Raw genomic sequence first — 18,683 nt, 5'->3', positions numbered from 1 at the left:
TTTTGGATATTAAAAATAAACTACTAAAATTCGATCTATAGAAGCCGCATCCACTAGCGACGCTGTATCGCTCATCACGTACGTGCAACAACTGAAGCGAGAGGTGTTGGCTTGGGAGAAACAAGTTGACATTTATAGAGAAGCCCAGCGTATTCTCGAGAGGCAAAGGTAGTAATCAAACCGAAAAATAAACAAAAATAAGTAATTGCTACTAATTTTATTCAGAAATTGAAAACTAAATTATTACAGTCATTAAATTGTTATTTATTTTATCATCCATAGATTCCAATTCCCAACAAATTGGCTGCATGTGGATAACATTGAAGGAGAATGGAGTGCTTTCAACGAAATTATGAGAAGGAAGGATTCGTCTATACAGACCCAAGTATGTAAAATGAACTGGCTTTTAATCCCACAATCAAGTTATGATTGCTTGTTATTTACTTAAATCTTTTAAATGAAAATCAGCTGTAGTAAAAAGGAATATTATTTCATTCTTTAGTTACGTAAAGTATAAAAATATGCCACGAATTGTTTCTAAGTATATTACTTTTAATTCTACCAGTCACATATCCAAGAATTAATCAAAGCTAAATTATCAACCAAGAAATATCGAATTTTTCTCTCCAGGTGGCGTCACTCCAACAAAAGATCGTAGCCGAAGACAAAGCGGTGGAAGCGCGTACAGTGGAGTTCCTCACAGAGTGGGAGCGCAGTAAGCCCACGGATGGTTCCACTAGACCTGAAGATGCACTTACAAGGTTGAATGCTATGGAGACGAGATACACGCGTCTCAAGGATGAAAGAGACAATGTGGCTAAGGCTAAAGAGGCTTTGGAGCTACATGATACAGGTAGGGGGAAAGTTATGCAAAACTTTAGTAGGGGACTAAACTGTACAACACTGGCTCAATATTGTCAAGTAGAAAAAATTGTCTCAAGACTATTTGATTTTACTTAATAACAAATATTCTGCTTATCTATGAGCTATATAAAAGATTTGATACATATGTTTATCAATTTCGCTCTGCGCGAACTTCAGTTATTATTTATAATTGCAATTACTTCTTAAATAAACAGGATACTTTTCTTGAAAATATCGTACAGGTTCATTATCGTGGTTTTTAACATATTGCTATTACTACGTACACTCATCATACGATTTTTATTTTCTGTAAAACAGGTAGCTCAGTCAACAACGAGCGTATGACTGTTGCTCTGGAAGAACTTCAAGACTTGCGTGGCGTGTGGTCTTCACTCAGCAAGATCTGGACTCAGATTGACGATATCCGTGATAAGCCTTGGCTCTCGGTACAACCAAGAAAACTCAGGTAACTTTTTCAGCAAAGGCAACAAAATTATACATTCTTAAAAGTTAGAACTAGTTAAATTCAATGTTTATTTTTTATATAGACAACAATTGGAAGCTATGTTAAACGAGTTGAAAGAGCTGCCCGCTCGTCTCCGTATGTACGACAGCTACGAGTACGTGCGCAAACTATTACAATCGTACACTAAGGTATTTAATTTTTAAATAAATCAAATTTTAACCTATTAATCTTTCCACTAAACATATGAAAGATGACACTAATACAATGTGAAATTTGCAGGTTAATATGTTGATTGTGGAGCTGAAATCTGATGCATTGAAGGAGCGGCACTGGCGCCAACTTTGCCGTGCCCTTAAGGTAATTAATAGTAATTGAATGTATACAGTTCGAAATTACATATTAATTATTACTCAAAGGAAATTGTTTCTGTGAAATTTTTTCGATATCTATTTCCAATTATTTGCGTTTTTACTATGTATATATTTAAGTTTTTGTTAACATCTTTAAGATAATTTAACTATGTCAATTTATTATTAATACTATTTCTGAAGCGAAATACGTAATAATTTAACTTTAACTCATATTAGGTGGAATGGGCATTATCAGAGCTGACGCTAGGACAAGTGTGGGATGCTGACCTGCTGCACAATGAGCACACCGTACGAGATGTTGTTTCCGTCGCACAGGGAGAAATGGCGCTTGAAGAGTTCTTGAAACAGGTCAGATAAATATTTTCACATTAAACCATTCAAAAGAGAAACATACAAAACACTCTTCTCTTTCGTTTTCATTTCAGTTTGTATTAAACATAAACTTCTTTCTTAGGTCCGAGAATCTTGGCAGAGCTATGAACTAGACTTGATCAACTACCAAAATAAGTGCAAGATTATACGCGGCTGGGACGATCTTTTCAATAAAGTCAAGGAACATATTAACAGCGTTGCTGCTATGAAGCTCTCGCCGTATTATAAGGTAATATTTGATTAAAGTTCAATAAAATGGTAATAAAATAATTTGTAGTTATAACGTTTTGCGTTATCACTACAAGTTATTTTACCGAAAAAATTGCATTATACATATAATGTCCTGTTTCTTTAGGTATTCGAAGAAGAAGCACTTACCTGGGAAGAGAAACTTAACCGCATTAACGCTCTATTCGACGTGTGGATCGATGTACAACGTCGCTGGGTATACTTGGAGGGAATTTTCAGCGGCTCCGCTGATATTAAGACTCTGCTACCGGTGGAAACTAGTCGCTTCCAAAGTATCAGGTAGATATTTAATTATATGAAAGCTCAATTTGACATTAATTAATTGATAAGAAATTGATCAATTCAACATAATATGTTTTATATTTTGGTCGAAAACCGAAAGCTTTATATAGAAAATAGATTTTTTACATCATAATAATGTTTTATTTACCATCTAGCTCGGAGTTCCTGGGTCTGATGAAAAAGGTGAGCAAATCTCCCATGGTGATGGACGTTTTGAACATTCCCGGAGTACAACGCTCCCTGGAGCGTCTCGCAGATTTACTGGGCAAGATACAGAAAGCGCTTGGAGAATACTTGGAGAGAGAAAGAAGCAGCTTCCCTAGGTAATTAACATTAAAATTTATAAACACAAACTTATAATCTTCAGAAATTAGAACATTGTTCTATAACTAAAACCTTATTATCTTTATACAGATTCTACTTCGTGGGAGATGAAGATCTATTGGAAATTATTGGTAACAGCAAGAACATTGCTCGCCTTCAAAAGCACTTCAAGAAAATGTTTGCGGGTGTCGCCGCTATTATTCTAAACGAAGATAACACCATTATTAATGGTATCGCTTCACGTGAGGGAGAGGAGGTAAATATTTTAACAAATTATTTATTGACGTGTAAAAAAACCTTACAATTGTAAATAATTTACCTACAAGCTATATTTCTATCACCTTTTTCAAACATCCTGAAATATGTTTTTACTGACAGATGTTCAAAAATACTAACTAATGCATATTTCCAGGTATACTTCACTTCTCCTGTTTCCACAATAGAGAACCCCAAGATCAATTCATGGCTATCGATGGTGGAGCGTGAAATGCGCGTCACATTGGCTTGCCGGCTCAAAGACGCTGTGGGTGACGTCAAACAGTTCAAAGACGGAAATGTGGACCCGCAAAAGTTTATCGAATGGTGCGATAAGTATCAGGTAACTGAATAAAATGATTTTAAACACAACAAAATTTTTTTTATAATACTATAGACATTTCTATTATTATTCTATATCTACTAGCCATTAACTTACTGCAAGTCTTAAAATTTTATAACCCATATTATCTAAAAAAAATTGGTTGTCTGTAAAGTCGGTTTACTGACGATAGTAGAACGTGACAACATCCGATTGTGCTTCTTTGTCGCTCGTTCCGCGCTCTCGCTTGCACTTCAAGCCTTACATGGAACGCCTCAGAGCGTTACCTCGCTCCTTACCGCATGAGTCATGTTTTTTCGTGCGTGCATCCGGCTCTATCGAATTATAAGACGTAGTCACGTCAAAAAATAAGTTAAAACTAAGATGTACTTTGCAAAATCTGCTAAACTAAATGCTGAATTTTAATATGAATAAAATATTTACAGGCTCAAATAGTGGTGCTAGCAGTTCAAATCCTCTGGTCGGAAGATGTGGACGCAGCCTTAACTGGCGGCGGTGGAGATGGACTCAAACGCGTGTTGGCTCATGTTGAGAACATGCTTAATATTCTTGCGGATTCTGTGCTCCAAGAACAACCCGCTCTTAGGAGAAGGAAGCTGGAACATTTGGTGAGCTTTGTGAATTGATAGATCTTTGATATATCAAAAAAAGATGTTATTTCTTTGAAAGCAAATTAAATGGAGTAGTTTCCTGTGATTTGGTGTATGGTATATGTTTCCAAATTTTTGTCTCATATTTTTTTTTTATAGATCAATGAGTTCGTACACAAGCGCACAGTAACCCGTCGCCTGATCGCGTCTGACGTCACCAGCCCGCGCTCTTTCGAATGGCTGTGCGAGATGCGCTTTTACTTCGATCCTAGGAACAATGATGTGAGTTAATGCTTAAAAAATATATTGTCCAACTGTATTATATTGTTGGAAAATTTATTTCAATTAACTTTTTAATTGAACGTAAAAAAATCTTTATGCATAATTTTCTCATTTCATGTCATCAAATAATAAAGAAGATATTTTAATAGAATAAATTGTTATCCAGGTACTACAACAACTTACAATCCACATGGCTAACGCGAAATTCCTGTACGGTTTCGAGTACCTCGGTGTGCAAGACCGTTTGGTTCAAACTCCGCTCACAGATAGATGTTACTTGACCATGACGCAGGCTCTTGAAGCTAGACTCGGTGGTTCACCGTTCGGTATGTATAATATTTCATTTATATTCATTTATTGTCGTTATAATAAATTCGGGCATAATTTGCCCGTGACTAGTAATTTTTACAATTCGAGCTATTTCCTCACACTTCTCTCTTTACAAAAGGTTATAATAAATTCGGGCATAATTTGCCCGTGACTAGTAATTTTTACAATTGGAGCTATTTCCTCACACTTCTCTCTTTACAAAAGGTACACATATTATATTGTAGCGAAAATAAATAGGTAATAAGATAAAGCATGCTTTATTATAATAATTAATTGATTTTCGTGTTCATAAAAGCTTATAATTCATTTTATTCTAGGTCCCGCTGGTACGGGTAAAACGGAGTCGGTAAAAGCTTTGGGTAACCAGCTGGGTCGCTTCGTGTTGGTGTTCAACTGCGACGAAACGTTCGACTTCCAAGCTATGGGTAGAATTTTCGTCGGTCTCTGTCAAGTAAGTACCAATTTAGAAGCATATTTTTTAAACATCTGTAAAGAATCAGTTAACGTTATTGAAATATTGTTTTTAATAGCATGAATTACTATATCATCCCTTAGAATAGTTATGGATATACATACATAGATAAAAACGTTATCTTTTATTAGGTGGGTGCTTGGGGTTGCTTCGACGAGTTCAATCGTCTAGAGGAGAGAATGTTGTCTGCTGTGTCGCAACAAGTTCAAACCATTCAGGAGGCGCTAAAGAGTCACCAAGAGGGAGACAATACAAGTAATAAGTTTTAAATGAAGTTACATCTTTATACATAAAACCAATGATATTTTATGTATAGATACGTTATATACTCACAATATATCAAAAAAAATGCTTCATATGCAGTGTCAGGCACACACAAATACAATTTTCATTTTACTTAATTTATTACATTGACAGACTGTATAAGAGAGATGGCTCTAATAAAATTATATAAATAAAAAAGACAAAGATAGTTTGTCACTTCCGCGCAGGTGTAAGCAAAAGTCATAAGAATTCACCAATTAAATATAAATAAACAAATAGTTGCCATGGTAATTGGCATAGATAAACGACACAGAAGGTTCAATGTTATAGATGTTAGGTTTCCTGCACAAGTAAATAAATGTGACAATTTCATTTACTATTTTATGATTATTATGATGTCGTATTAAAATGAAAAAAAAAATAAAAAACTTTTTTGGAGATATAACTGTATTAAGTATTTATTACTAGCTGTGGTGTTCGTTTAAGTCATCATCATTTCACCCGATAATCACCCACTGCTGAGCATACTGCATATAGTCCTCCTTATAGAACTCCATAAGGACCGATCTTACGCTATTCGTTTCAAGGCAGTTCCCGAAACCCGTACAAGGTCATCACTCCAACTTGTAGGATAATTATAATAATAGTGGTGCCTAGATGAAAAAAAAAGGATGAAATAAAAGAAAGGATGAAGTATAAGCCTTTTTTATCTAAAACACATATAAAATTTATATAACTATGTTCAATAGCTATTTACAGAAAAGCAAATAGCCTTTTTCGTCAGTAGCGATAATCTTTTCTTCAATGTATACGTATATTCAACATCATTTTTGCAAACAAACATTTTTGCCATCACGATTTCATTGTATATAATAAATAGATATATTTGTTAATTATATGCACTGTGTGGATTTAAATATAAAATTAATCAAGTATTTACCCAAATCGAAATTAATAAAATAACCGTTCTATTTTCAATAATCGTATCTACATGATAATCTTTGAACACAGTGTACGCTAGCATTGTCACACTAGTGATTGAAGCAATGTTTTATCCCTTTCATTATTTCAATACACGTGTCAAGCAAGTGTCATTAATAAAGAATTGTAAATTGTTATTTTTACTCTTAAACTGTAATAATTTAATATATTTTGCTGTGATATGATATTCCTTTATCTTTCTTTATTTTTTTGCACGAATACGTGCACTTTCTGAACACACAGAAAGGCATTTTCGACAACTTTAATGTACCTATAGGCACATGCGCTCACTGGGACCGGTGACAATCTGATTGATTGCATTGGTCCCAAATAGGACCAATTCACGGAATCAGTTTTGGTGCGTTGATGACGTATCTACCTCTTGTTTCTATATATAATATCATTGCATAAAACTGCACAAATCAGTGAAGACACTTTTTGTTATTCTTCTGTCTTACGGAATGAAATAAATAACGAAACATATGAATTAATCTTAATTTTTTACTTAGGCAATCAATCCAACCATTATATTAATACTATACTAACCATATTTGCAGCAAAATCAATCACAGTGGAACTTGTCGGCAAACAAGTACGCGTGAGCCAAGACATGGCGATATTCATCACCATGAACCCCGGATATGCTGGTCGTTCCAACTTGCCGGATAACCTCAAGAAGCTGTTCCGCAGTCTCGCCATGACCACGCCCGATAGGCAGCTCATTGCCGAGGTGATGCTGTTCAGCCAAGGTTTCCGCACTGCGGAGAAGCTGGCCTGCAAGATTGTACCGTTCTTCAAGTGAGTGAAGGGATACTATGGAAAGGAAACCCGAAGAGATACTACTATGGGGATCACATTCAGGGGAAAATATTATGTATTGTGCTTGCAACTTAATTATTAAGCATATTACTTGGTTTTTATCAACTTATACCAATGTTAAGAATAAGAGAACATCAAACGGTAATATTATATATATATATATAACTTTTTCACAGGTTGTGCGATGAACAATTGTCTAATCAATCTCACTACGACTTCGGTTTGCGTGCACTTAAATCTGTACTCGTGTCCGCTGGTAATGTGAAACGTGATCGTATTCAGAAAATCAAGGTATGTAAAATTCCATAATGTTTATGTAACTACATAACTTTTTCTTCTATTATTATTTTATCACATTTTTTTGGCAAATAAAAAAATTCATTTCGTTTTTGTGTACGACTAGATTATCTAGACTATTTTAATTTATCCTTAAATAGCTAGCAAAGTACATATAACATTTTCATTCTTTAGGAGAATCTAAGAGAACGCGGAACTGAAGTACCAGACGAAGCTTCAATAGCAGAATCTTTGCCGGAACAAGACATTCTGATCCAGTCAGTGTGCGAAACAATGGTGCCGAAGTTGGTGGCTGAAGATATTCCACTGCTGTTCTCTCTGCTTAATGATGTGTTCCCTAATGTTGGATATACTAGAGCTGAAATGACCGGTAACATTCTTACGGAAAATTTTTTGAACACATATTTCTAACTCAAATGTATCTCAGTTGTTTCGAAACTTAACATCATGAATATTTCAATGATTATAAAAATGGCAATGAACTACCTTACTAATCAGATAAATTTTCACATTAATGCAAAAAATTATCTCTACTTAATAAATCCTTCACGATATTAATAAATTAATCTTTTGTATCAATAGGTCTTAAAAATGAAATTCGTGCCGTATGCGCTGAAGAATTCCTTGTCTGTGGTGAGGGAGATGAACAAGGAACAACTTGGATGGAGAAGGTAAATTGTTTTATTAATTACCTGATAATTATTGTAACACTTCTAATTAATTAACTCTAAATGCTAAGTTTAATGATATTAACAAATTTAAATAACCAAGAAAATCAACTGCTGCTGCACATGTTTATATTTTTTTCATAAAATAAGTTATTCATGATCATAACATGATAACACGTGCATCATAATCAGGTGTTGGTCAAAACCGCATTTACATCATTTATACAAATATTCGTTTATATATAAATAACTCGTATTCAATTTATTTATTAATTTTAACAATTTCATTACATTTTATATTCATTACTGATCTAAACATGTAAAGTTATTTGAATATTTATTGTAGTCATAGTAAATAGTAAGAAAAATATCAGTAACGAATATAGAACGCAATTCTAGCATGCATACGTACTTATACCGGTATCGGGTACTACACGTTTAAAATGAGAATAGGATGATCTTTTCCTCGATTTTTTACACCAAAAACTTTCGCGATATAGACATAAAACTGTCGGTCTTTGGCTAGACATCATCTCATCTTATTCTTACTTTAACCGTGTCGTACGTGAGTGTGAATGTATGCGTTTCCATGCTAACCCGATGGTACGTAGAGACGCAGCGCGGCCTCTCGGGCGCAACACAGCACCTGGATCGAAAAGGTCAGTGCGATGTGACCTCAGAACTTCTCCAGATATATCTTCTTTTATCAATGTGTGTCATATTTCGCACGTCTTGTCTTGCTCGATGTTTTTACTGTGTGGTATCTTTCAGTCTTTTTGGTTTAGTGACGTCCCTATCGTGTAGATCACTTTCATTTGCACGCAATTTTTTTATCCTGCGAAATTGAACATTTTTTAAACATAAGACACAAATGTTACTACTACATTTTAAATTATCTCTATATGTTAAACACTTGTAAACACATTTTCAGCCATAAATTTGGGTCATTCAACTTTCGAGCACTCTTCATGTCACATCACACGCATAACACAGAACATTTTGCACATATTTTTCTATATTTTTGTTTGTTAGTCGCAAGTTGTTTGTATTTTATTTGCAGATATCAAATTTGTTTCTTTTACGGCTTCATACCTTCGTTGTTCGCATTTTCTTGTACAATTGGCAAAAATGTTGATTATAATATTATAATGTAATTAGGAGTTTTGATTTTATCAGAAAGAACTGACAATTTGTGTTATTTAATTTAATAATGGTTTTTATATAGGTTCTCCAACTGTATCAAATCTGCAAACTCAATCATGGTCTGATGATGGTTGGACCATCAGGAAGCGGAAAATCTACAGCATGGCGTGTATTGTTGAAAGCTTTAGAACGGTAAGCAAATATAGAAATTAATTATATTGATAAATTTTTGAATGATAAGGAGTGAGCAAATGAAGAACTATAGATGTAAAAAAAAATTACCCACATTTATTTGCTTCATCCGAAGTCACTAAATGATATGGAAAATATTTTAAATTCTATTTTTTACAGGTTTGAAGGTGTAGAGGGCGTAGCTCATGTAATCGATCCTAAAGCAATGTCAAAGGAAACGCTGTATGGTGTTCTGGATCCTAACACTCGTGAATGGACTGACGGATTATTCACTCATATACTCAGGTAACATTACGTTAGAAACTTGAAAATACTTTTCTTTAACACTATGAGTTTCATAACTAATATTTATTAATATGAATGTTTTTAGAAAAATCATCGACAACGTGCGAGGTGAAATAAATAAACGCCAATGGATCATATTTGACGGTGATGTCGACCCTGAGTGGGTAGAAAATCTTAACTCCGTATTAGATGACAATAAACTGCTAACACTACCAAATGGTGAACGTTTGTCTTTACCGCCGAATGTGCGCGTCATGTTTGAGGTTAGTAAAGTAAATTTTTAGTTTCATGTCTTGTCTTTTCTATTTATAGAAGTAAATAATGTTTTATTGTTATGTTCTATAGGTCCAAGATCTGAAGTACGCTACCCTTGCCACAGTTTCACGTTGTGGTATGGTCTGGTTCTCGCAGGATGTCCTCACAACGGAAATGATCTTTGAGAACTACCTCCTAAGGTAAGTCACTACACATTTTTTAGACCTTTACTAATTGTCATTTATAAGTTTTAAATATTATGATGATATTTATTTATTTAATTATTTGTTAGGTTGAGAAATATTCCATTAGAAGATGGAGAAGAGGACTCATTCAGTATCGTAATGGCAGCACCATCAGCTGGCGGTGATCAGAATGCTACTGAAAACATTTTGTCACCAGCTTTACAGGTATTGTACATTGTTTATTTTATTTTCTTCAATTCTAGATTAAATGTGTTTTTTCACAGGATAAATACATTCAGGAGAATTTCGCACGAACGACGAACATGAACGATATCAATTTTATATATATTCAAACAATTTCGCATGTATATAATCGATATTTATTTTTGACTATGTTGTTGCAAAAGTACATTTTGTTATGAATACATTCTAAAAAATTACGTGCTTCACTTTCCAATATTTAGACGCAACGCGATGTAGCAGCAATTCTTCAACCACTGTTCTACGGCGATGGCCTCGTGGTCAAGTGTCTGGAACGCGCCGTGTCGCTCGATCACATTATGGACTTCACCAGGCATCGCGCTCTGTCATCATTGCATTCCATGCTTAATCGTGGAGTCAGGTAATATAAAAATGTTCAGCTATGGGTTATGATATTAAGGGCTAGTATCAGAATTTCTGATTATTTAAAGTTGTCAATTAAAAAAGTGTTCCATGCATATGCATAATTTACATAAAAAGCGTCCAATAGTGACTTTATCGTCAAGTGGTGAAACTGGCCCTTAGAACGATAAATTTTAGAATTTTTCGAATCGTTATTAGCTTTATTCAACATTTTTCATGTTTACAGGAACATTCTGGCATACAATCGCCAACACCCTGACTTCCCCATAACAAATGATCAACTTGAAGCTTACGTACCGAAATGGCTTGTATATTCTTTGCTATGGTCCTTCGCCGGAGATGCCAAACTTAAAGACCGAAATGAATTGGGAGATTTCATTCGATCTGCCAGCACCATGTTGCTACCCAACTGTGGTGCCAATCAGCATATTATTGACTTCGAGGTATACAAAAATCACATTCCCTAATAACTAAGTATATATTAACATTTACCAATTTCGTAATAGACTGTTAAATAAATTGAAAAACTTACAATCTTTCTTCCTAATTTCTCTTTAACGTTTTGCCGATATTATTATTCCCCTAAAGTAATTGCAATATTTCATTGCTCTAAATTTTAAATATCCCAGGTCTCGATAACCGGCGAATGGGTACCGTGGTCAGCAAAGGTTCCACAAATAGAGGTGGAAACGCATAAAGTGGCCGCACCCGACGTGGTCGTGCCCACACTCGATACTGTGCGACACGAGTCACTGCTGTACACCTGGTTGGCTGAACATAAACCGCTTGGTAAGTACAATAAATGACAAAATTATATGTATAATTTTGCTGCGTAAAATAACTAAAAATGTCCGAGTAACGGAACATTAGCAGTCATTTAAATTAGCACCTTATTTCGTGGTAGTAGTGTTCAAAATCTATTGTATATGTATATGAATATTAGAAAACTCTGCCTTTGTAAGGCAGAGTATTGCATTGGACAATTTTAATGCATCTTAAAAAAAATCAATAATATTTATTTAACAGTACTTTGCGGTCCACCCGGGTCGGGTAAGACAATGACGCTATTCTCGGCCCTCCGTGCTCTGCCTGATATGGAAGTGGTCGGTCTTAACTTCTCTTCGGCCACCACTCCAGAACTACTGCTCAAGACCTTTGATCATTACTGCGAGTATAGGAAGACTCCTAATGGTGTTGTGCTGGCGCCAGTACAGGTAAAAATAAATAATATTATTTTACAGTGAAAAAGTAGTGTTCTGAACATTTACGTTATGAATCAATAGTAATTAATTGAATAGAAATAAGTGAAAATCAATAATCAACCAGTTATTATTTTTGCATTCTTTGTGACTTTACGTATTTTTTATTGCTTAAATTGTATTTCTTTTTAACATAGCTGGGCAAATGGTTGGTACTCTTCTGTGACGAAATCAACTTGCCCGATATGGATCAATATGGAACTCAACGTGTTATTTCCTTCTTGAGACAACTGCTGGAACACAAAGGATTCTATAGAGCCAGTGGTATGAATAAGTAATAACTATCCAAAACTTAGCCTCAACTTTTTAATCGGAACAGAACTAGCCTTAACAGAATATAAATAAGATTTTCTATGTAAACTGCAGTACTTTAAAAGTATATCTTGTTTCTTTTACTTATTATATATTTTTTTAAAAAGTGCCAAAATAGAGCCAATTATTTAAAAAAGTGCAACTATTTTAGTTTTTACCTATGTTTTATAGACCACTCGTGGGTGCACTTGGAACGCATACAGTTTGTTGGCGCGTGTAACCCGCCTACTGACCCTGGACGTAAACCGCTCTCTCATCGTCTGTTGCGACATGTGCCAGTCATTTATGTCGACTATCCTGGAGAAACTTCTCTTGAACAGGTAAGCTGGAGAAATAAATTATACTTTTATTGATGGAACAAAATATATTACAAATCGTCTGTTCAGAATAAATATTTCACTTAAAGATAGGCATTATATAATCACACTTAGACCAATACTTGACTTACTTACGGTGCACAGTTAGTACAATAATAGTGAAAGAACAATACGAACTACATAACTTATTCTATCTCTTCCTCATATCCTTTATTGCAAATTGCTTCTAAGTTCTGACACCGCCTTTTTTTTTGTTTTTTTTTTTACATTTCAATTAATTCATCTTAATTCCCCAGATCTACGGCACATTTACGCGTGCAATGCTGCGTATGCAGCCCGCACTACGCGGTTACGCGGAACCGCTGACGCAAGCGATGGTGAAGTTATACCTCGCGTCGCAGGAACGCTTCACGCAGGATATGCAGCCGCACTACGTGTACTCGCCTAGAGAAATGACGAGATGGGTGCGCGGTATATGCGAAGCTATAAGGTAGGAACGAAACTTTACAAGCTTACTTCAACTATATCATAATGGTCCGGAAATGTATTTTGATACAATTTCAACTTATATCAAAACTTTTCATTTCAGAATACAGTAATTATATCTTATATTTTTTTTAAATCTTATAATTTCTTTAATAGTTATTAAAATTCGGGCAAATGATTGTGTGATATTGTGAACTAAAAAGTTATTCCATGTTTTGTAGCTAGTTATATAATATGAACCATTTGTTGTTATGTTTCAGACCCCTGGACAACCTCTCGGTTGAGGGTCTTGTACGCCTGTGGGCTCACGAAGCGTTGCGTCTATTCCAAGACAGACTTGTGGATGACGTCGAGCGACAATGGACCGATGAAAACATTGATACCGTCGCTATGAGATTCTTCCCAGGTACTTACTTCTACTAATAACAATATTTGTTTTTTTTTTGTTGAAGTTGTAATATTGTAATTATAAAATTATCTTCTTTGCAGGAATAAACAGAGAACAAGCTCTTGAAAGACCAATTCTGTACAGTAACTGGTTAAGCAAAGATTATATACCTGTCCAAAGGGATCAACTGCGCGAATACGTTAAAGCTAGGTTGAAGGTAAATTTATTGCATTTGATTATGTTCTCCATAAAAAAAATGTTATGAAGTTATAAATGTTACTAAATAAGTTTTCAATACAATTGAATACAATATGAAATGTAGACCGGGAGATACTGACACAAAATTTCGAGTCATTTGTAACAGGATGCCGGTTCTACAGGGGTCTTAGTACGCAATGACAAAAAGAAAAACGATGGTGTGAACACTGGTACCGGTGGCTTAGTCGTGTGGGCGTTAGTCGAACTCGTCGTAAAAATAGCGAAAGTCAAACGATTTGTAACACAAAAATTTTAGAATTTATCGATAGCCCATAAAAAAGAAGTAGGCGGTAGTGTCATGCCATACTTTTCCGGTGTGACTTACAGCCCGCCATACCGACGCAAATGTGTTGATTTTAAACAAAACAATTCAACCATTTGTACCAGGCTAACTTTTGCACAGGTAACCATCGTCGTGTAGCCATTTACGAAAATCACTATACCATACTTTTCGGACGATTCCAAATGGTCGCCATACCGCCGAAAATCTGCAAAAATTTTTTTTTTCGCCAAACTTTTGGTACCAGTATTGCATTTGGATTTTTGGAGAGTATTTGATAAAATGTGACCATTATTATATTTGCCATACTTCTAGTAGGGGGAAAAAGTGCTGCCATACTTCATAAATAAATTTATTATTAATTAATAGAAGTGAAGATTTCTACCACCTAGATCTTTGAAATTTTGTATTTATATTTGTTGAACCTCAAACTTATAGGAAAGATTAATGCCATACTGTTACAAATCGTTCAAAATACGAATAAAATCATACAATAAAAAAAAATCTTATACACATTCGCCACCTCCCACAGGTATGGCATTATCACACTTCTATTTATAATCATTCAGGAGTTGTTGAAAAAAAAATTAGGGTGTTACAAATGGTTCGGCGAAAAAAAAAATTTGCAGATTTTCGGCGGTATGGCGACCATTTGGAATCGTCCGAAAAGTATGGCATGGCGATTTTCGTAAATGGCTGCACGACGATGGTTACCTGTGCAAAAGTTAGCCTGGTACAAATGGTTGAATTGTTTTTTTTTTAAATCAACACATTCGCGTCGGTATGGCGGGCTGTAAGTCACACCGGAAAAGTATGGCATGACACTACCGCCTACTTCTTTTTTATGGGCTATCGGTAAATTCTAAAATTTTTGTGTTACAAATCGTTTGACTTCGCTATTTTTCCGACGAGTTCGACTAACGCCCACGCGACTAAGCCACCGGTACCAGCGTTCACACCATCGTTTTTATTTTTGTCATTGCGTACTAAGACCCCTGTAGAACTGCCATCCTGTTACAAATGACTCGAAATTTTGTGTCAGTATCTCCCGGTCTAATGAGTATCTTTACAATTTATTTTAATTAAATTTTAAACATCAATCAATGCTTTAAAAATAGGTGTTCTACGAAGAAGAGTTGGACGTTCCACTTGTATTATTCGACGAAGTTCTAGAACACGTGTTGCGTATCGACCGTATCTTCCGCCAGCCCCAAGGACATCTGCTGCTTATCGGAGTTTCCGGTGCTGGTAAAACTACCCTCAGTCGTTTTGTCGCCTGGATGAATGGACTCAGCATCTTCCAGATTAAGGTAAACAATATAAAACAATAAGATTTATAGTTTACCAAAGTCATCTTAAAAGTTTAGTTTCAAGTATCTAGTTTTCCCGAAAATATTTTCCTTTCAGCGATTGTTCATTATTTTTTTTTTTTGAGTTTTAACTATTTCCGTATACACCAAAAACACTTATTTCAGTGTCAGTATATTTTTATTTGATTTAATCATGTGTCCTAACTTTTAGGTCCATAACAAATACACCGGTGCAGACTTCGACGAAGATTTACGTTCAGTACTGCGCCGAGCTGGATGCCGCGATGAGAAAGTTGCCTTTATCCTTGATGAGTCTAATGTTTTGGATAGCGGCTTCCTTGAGAGAATGAACACGCTTCTTGCTAATGGAGAAGTAAGTTTTATGTTCTATTTATTACTATAGAAATATTTTAAGCAAAGTTATGTTATAAATTCGATATTCAATTGTTATACTCTGTCCATTATATTATTTGCTTTTTGACAGCTTCACGCCTATGTAGGATTGTATTGTCTATGTTAAAATGTCATACAAATAATTATCGTACTTCATGGACAGGTCCCGCCCACTTAGTGATGCCTACACAGAATTATTCAATGATGGGTCGATAGATTAAAATAATCGATAGAAATACTCTGTAAAATATATCCGATACAGAAACACTCTTCTATTATGTTATATAATTTAAACGTAAAGACAACCAAATTGTAAGATAGAAACCAATAAATAATAAAATATTAGTTTAGTTTAGTTTTAACATACAATGCATAGATATGTGGTCTTATTATTACATATCTTATTAGTACGTTTACGTTGTAATTATTATTTAAGTACCTGATTCGATTTATGATAATATTTTGAATTTATAATTGAAATGGTATCACAATCGATAATCTTTTGAACATCACTTCTGGTATCACCCGTCGAGCTGTCAAAAAGCAATTCTTATAGTGGACAGACTATAACAATACTATAAAAAATATTGTCTTGTAATTTTTCAGGTTCCTGGCTTGTTTGAAGGTGATGAATTTGCAGCTCTCATGACTCAGTGCAAAGAGGGCGCGCAAAGGGAAGGACTTATGTTGGATTCCAATGATGAATTATATAAATGGTAAGATAAGATTTGACAATTTCATGCTAACTAATTTAAGTTTGAAAAATATTTTTGCTTAAAATATAAAAGGATATCTTTTCATGGCTTCGTGTAATGTATGTCTTAAAATCATAATAAAAAATGATTTAATATTGTCATTCTCATATAGGTTCACTGGCCAAGTCATGCGCAATTTGCACGTAGTATTCACAATGAATCCATCCTCCGAGGGTCTGAAGGACCGTGCGGCAACCTCGCCTGCGCTGTTCAACCGTTGTGTGCTCAACTGGTTCGGTGACTGGAGCGATTCAGCTCTATTCCAGGTAGAAATTTCTTGCAATCGTTAAAAAGTCCCTAAAAACAACATTATAGAAAATAATTATTCAAATTGTGCGAACTAGACATAATTTAAATGAGGTAGATAATAGGAAGGCACCAGCTATCATATAAAAAAAAATTAATCATCAATATCTGTTAATCCGTTGAAAGTTCTAAGTTAACAAATCCAAAAAGAATACAGTCATGTCAGTAAATCGAGAACCTCCTTTGAAGTGGGTTGAAAAATTCTTACCCATGCATAATTTATATTATGTAACTGTATTCATATTATATACTGGTAACTGTGAGTTAATTGTAACAGTTAATTTAACATACTATTAAACATAAATTAAGAAACAACGTTTCAAAATATATCCTTTTGAATTGATATATAAATTTCTCTTATAATAATCACTAGCATAAATTGTACAAAACTATAACATTACCATCTTCACCAGGTCGGCAAAGAGTTCACGACCCGCATGGACCTGGACTCTTCGGACTACGTGCCCCCAGACTTATTCCCGGCCGCGTGCGGTGAGATCGGCGCACGACCATCTCAGAGAGACGCGGTCGTAAATGCGTGCGTGTACGTGCATCAGACGCTGCACCGCGCTAATGCACGACTTGCTAAACGGGCAAACCGCACTATGGCTATCACGCCCAGGTATGATACTATAATTAAGAAATTGTATCAATCGTTATTGACGAAAATCATGATAACATATTATAAGAAACAACAAGCGAGGCCGGGTTATGATCGAATAGACTTCTGAAATAGTAAAACACTGTGTTTTCCGTACATACATACAGACAAATATACGTACGTAGATCACGCCCCAAGTATACTATAATTAAAAAAAATATGCAATGTACAGTTTTGCATTTCCTACGATTTTATTATATGTATAGATTGAATTAGAAGATTTAAAAACGATTAGTCTTATTTTAGATAATCCCATTGTAAAATAACTGTAATACAGATGATTTTTAAACGATTCTGTATAAAACAAACATTATTTGTTGTTACTAGACATTACTTAGACTTCATCCAACAAATGGTCAAACTTTACTCTGAGAAACGCGCGGACCTAGAGGAGCAGCAGCTGCATCTCAACGTTGGTCTGGGCAAAATTGCCGAGACTGTCGAGCAAGTTGAAGAAATGCAAAAGAGTCTTGCTGTTAAATCACAAGTAAGTAATATGTTAATGTAAGAAAATAAATTGTTAAACATATTACTTTATAAGGTAACCGAGTCATGTGTGGCAAAAATATTCCTTCATGCGTGGCATATATATGCCCAATTATATTAATTTTTAACTGATTTATTACAGGAACTACAAGCTAAGAATGAAGCTGCCAACGCGAAACTTAAACAAATGGTTAAAGATCAGCAAGAAGCTGAAAAGAAGAAAGTTGAAAGTCAAGAAATTCAGGTTCTTTACAAAATCCTACTAACCATTTACCTTTTGCCAGAGTTTTGTAATAAATATTTATATTATTGTACTTGTGATAATTCAGGTCGCTTTAGAGAAACAAACTAAGGAAATAGAAGAAAAGCGTAAAGATGTAATGGCGGATCTTGCTCAAGTGGAACCAGCTGTCATTGAAGCGCAAAACGGTTTGATTCTTTTTATTTGCTATAACCCCGTAGTTATCCCAATTGTTAATATTTGTATTCGATTTTTGATACACATATTCGTTTATTATTTGAAAATTGGATGCTCAAAATTTATTGAATTTCCTTGCTA

The 18,683-nt window shown here is 34.8% G+C and overlaps 1 protein-coding gene across 2 annotated transcripts in view; it reads left to right on the top strand.

Moving 5' to 3' along the window:
- Dhc64C (dynein heavy chain, cytoplasmic) overlaps positions 1–18,683 on the top strand; it is a 39,458-nt gene that overhangs the window by 9,724 nt on the left and 11,051 nt on the right. The window contains exons 25-68 of one of the 2 annotated variants that reach the window (XM_090112959.1): positions 42–168; positions 283–385; positions 631–853; positions 1,183–1,330; positions 1,413–1,518; positions 1,610–1,687; positions 1,918–2,049; positions 2,156–2,302; positions 2,429–2,601; positions 2,760–2,927; positions 3,019–3,184; positions 3,341–3,526; positions 3,952–4,134; positions 4,276–4,398; positions 4,565–4,724; positions 5,046–5,179; positions 5,332–5,455; positions 7,003–7,243; positions 7,441–7,555; positions 7,736–7,931; positions 8,144–8,232; positions 8,841–8,888; positions 9,455–9,564; positions 9,724–9,849; positions 9,935–10,112; positions 10,195–10,304; positions 10,397–10,514; positions 10,754–10,911; positions 11,140–11,356; positions 11,543–11,702; positions 11,940–12,127; positions 12,310–12,436; positions 12,656–12,804; positions 13,098–13,291; positions 13,548–13,693; positions 13,777–13,892; positions 15,332–15,523; positions 15,735–15,896; positions 16,523–16,632; positions 16,784–16,937; positions 17,391–17,599; positions 17,966–18,125; positions 18,267–18,368; positions 18,454–18,553. In XM_090112959.1, the coding sequence (XP_089969085.1) occupies positions 42–168; positions 283–385; positions 631–853; positions 1,183–1,330; positions 1,413–1,518; positions 1,610–1,687; positions 1,918–2,049; positions 2,156–2,302; positions 2,429–2,601; positions 2,760–2,927; positions 3,019–3,184; positions 3,341–3,526; positions 3,952–4,134; positions 4,276–4,398; positions 4,565–4,724; positions 5,046–5,179; positions 5,332–5,455; positions 7,003–7,243; positions 7,441–7,555; positions 7,736–7,931; positions 8,144–8,232; positions 8,841–8,888; positions 9,455–9,564; positions 9,724–9,849; positions 9,935–10,112; positions 10,195–10,304; positions 10,397–10,514; positions 10,754–10,911; positions 11,140–11,356; positions 11,543–11,702; positions 11,940–12,127; positions 12,310–12,436; positions 12,656–12,804; positions 13,098–13,291; positions 13,548–13,693; positions 13,777–13,892; positions 15,332–15,523; positions 15,735–15,896; positions 16,523–16,632; positions 16,784–16,937; positions 17,391–17,599; positions 17,966–18,125; positions 18,267–18,368; positions 18,454–18,553 (6,456 nt within the window). The remainder of the gene's footprint in view (positions 1–41; positions 169–282; positions 386–630; positions 854–1,182; positions 1,331–1,412; positions 1,519–1,609; positions 1,688–1,917; positions 2,050–2,155; positions 2,303–2,428; positions 2,602–2,759; positions 2,928–3,018; positions 3,185–3,340; positions 3,527–3,951; positions 4,135–4,275; positions 4,399–4,564; positions 4,725–5,045; positions 5,180–5,331; positions 5,456–7,002; positions 7,244–7,440; positions 7,556–7,735; positions 7,932–8,143; positions 8,233–8,840; positions 8,889–9,454; positions 9,565–9,723; positions 9,850–9,934; positions 10,113–10,194; positions 10,305–10,396; positions 10,515–10,753; positions 10,912–11,139; positions 11,357–11,542; positions 11,703–11,939; positions 12,128–12,309; positions 12,437–12,655; positions 12,805–13,097; positions 13,292–13,547; positions 13,694–13,776; positions 13,893–15,331; positions 15,524–15,734; positions 15,897–16,522; positions 16,633–16,783; positions 16,938–17,390; positions 17,600–17,965; positions 18,126–18,266; positions 18,369–18,453; positions 18,554–18,683) is intronic. The other variant, XM_090112960.1, reaches the window with a different exon arrangement.

Source organism: Colias eurytheme, chromosome 19, assembly GCF_061535395.1.
Source record: "Colias eurytheme isolate Ceu_HAF_F1 chromosome 19, ilColEury1 Martin Lab GWU primary, whole genome shotgun sequence".
Classification (NCBI taxonomy): Eukaryota; Metazoa; Arthropoda; class Insecta; order Lepidoptera; family Pieridae; genus Colias; species Colias eurytheme.
This window is presented reverse-complemented; position numbering and strand designations above follow the sequence as displayed.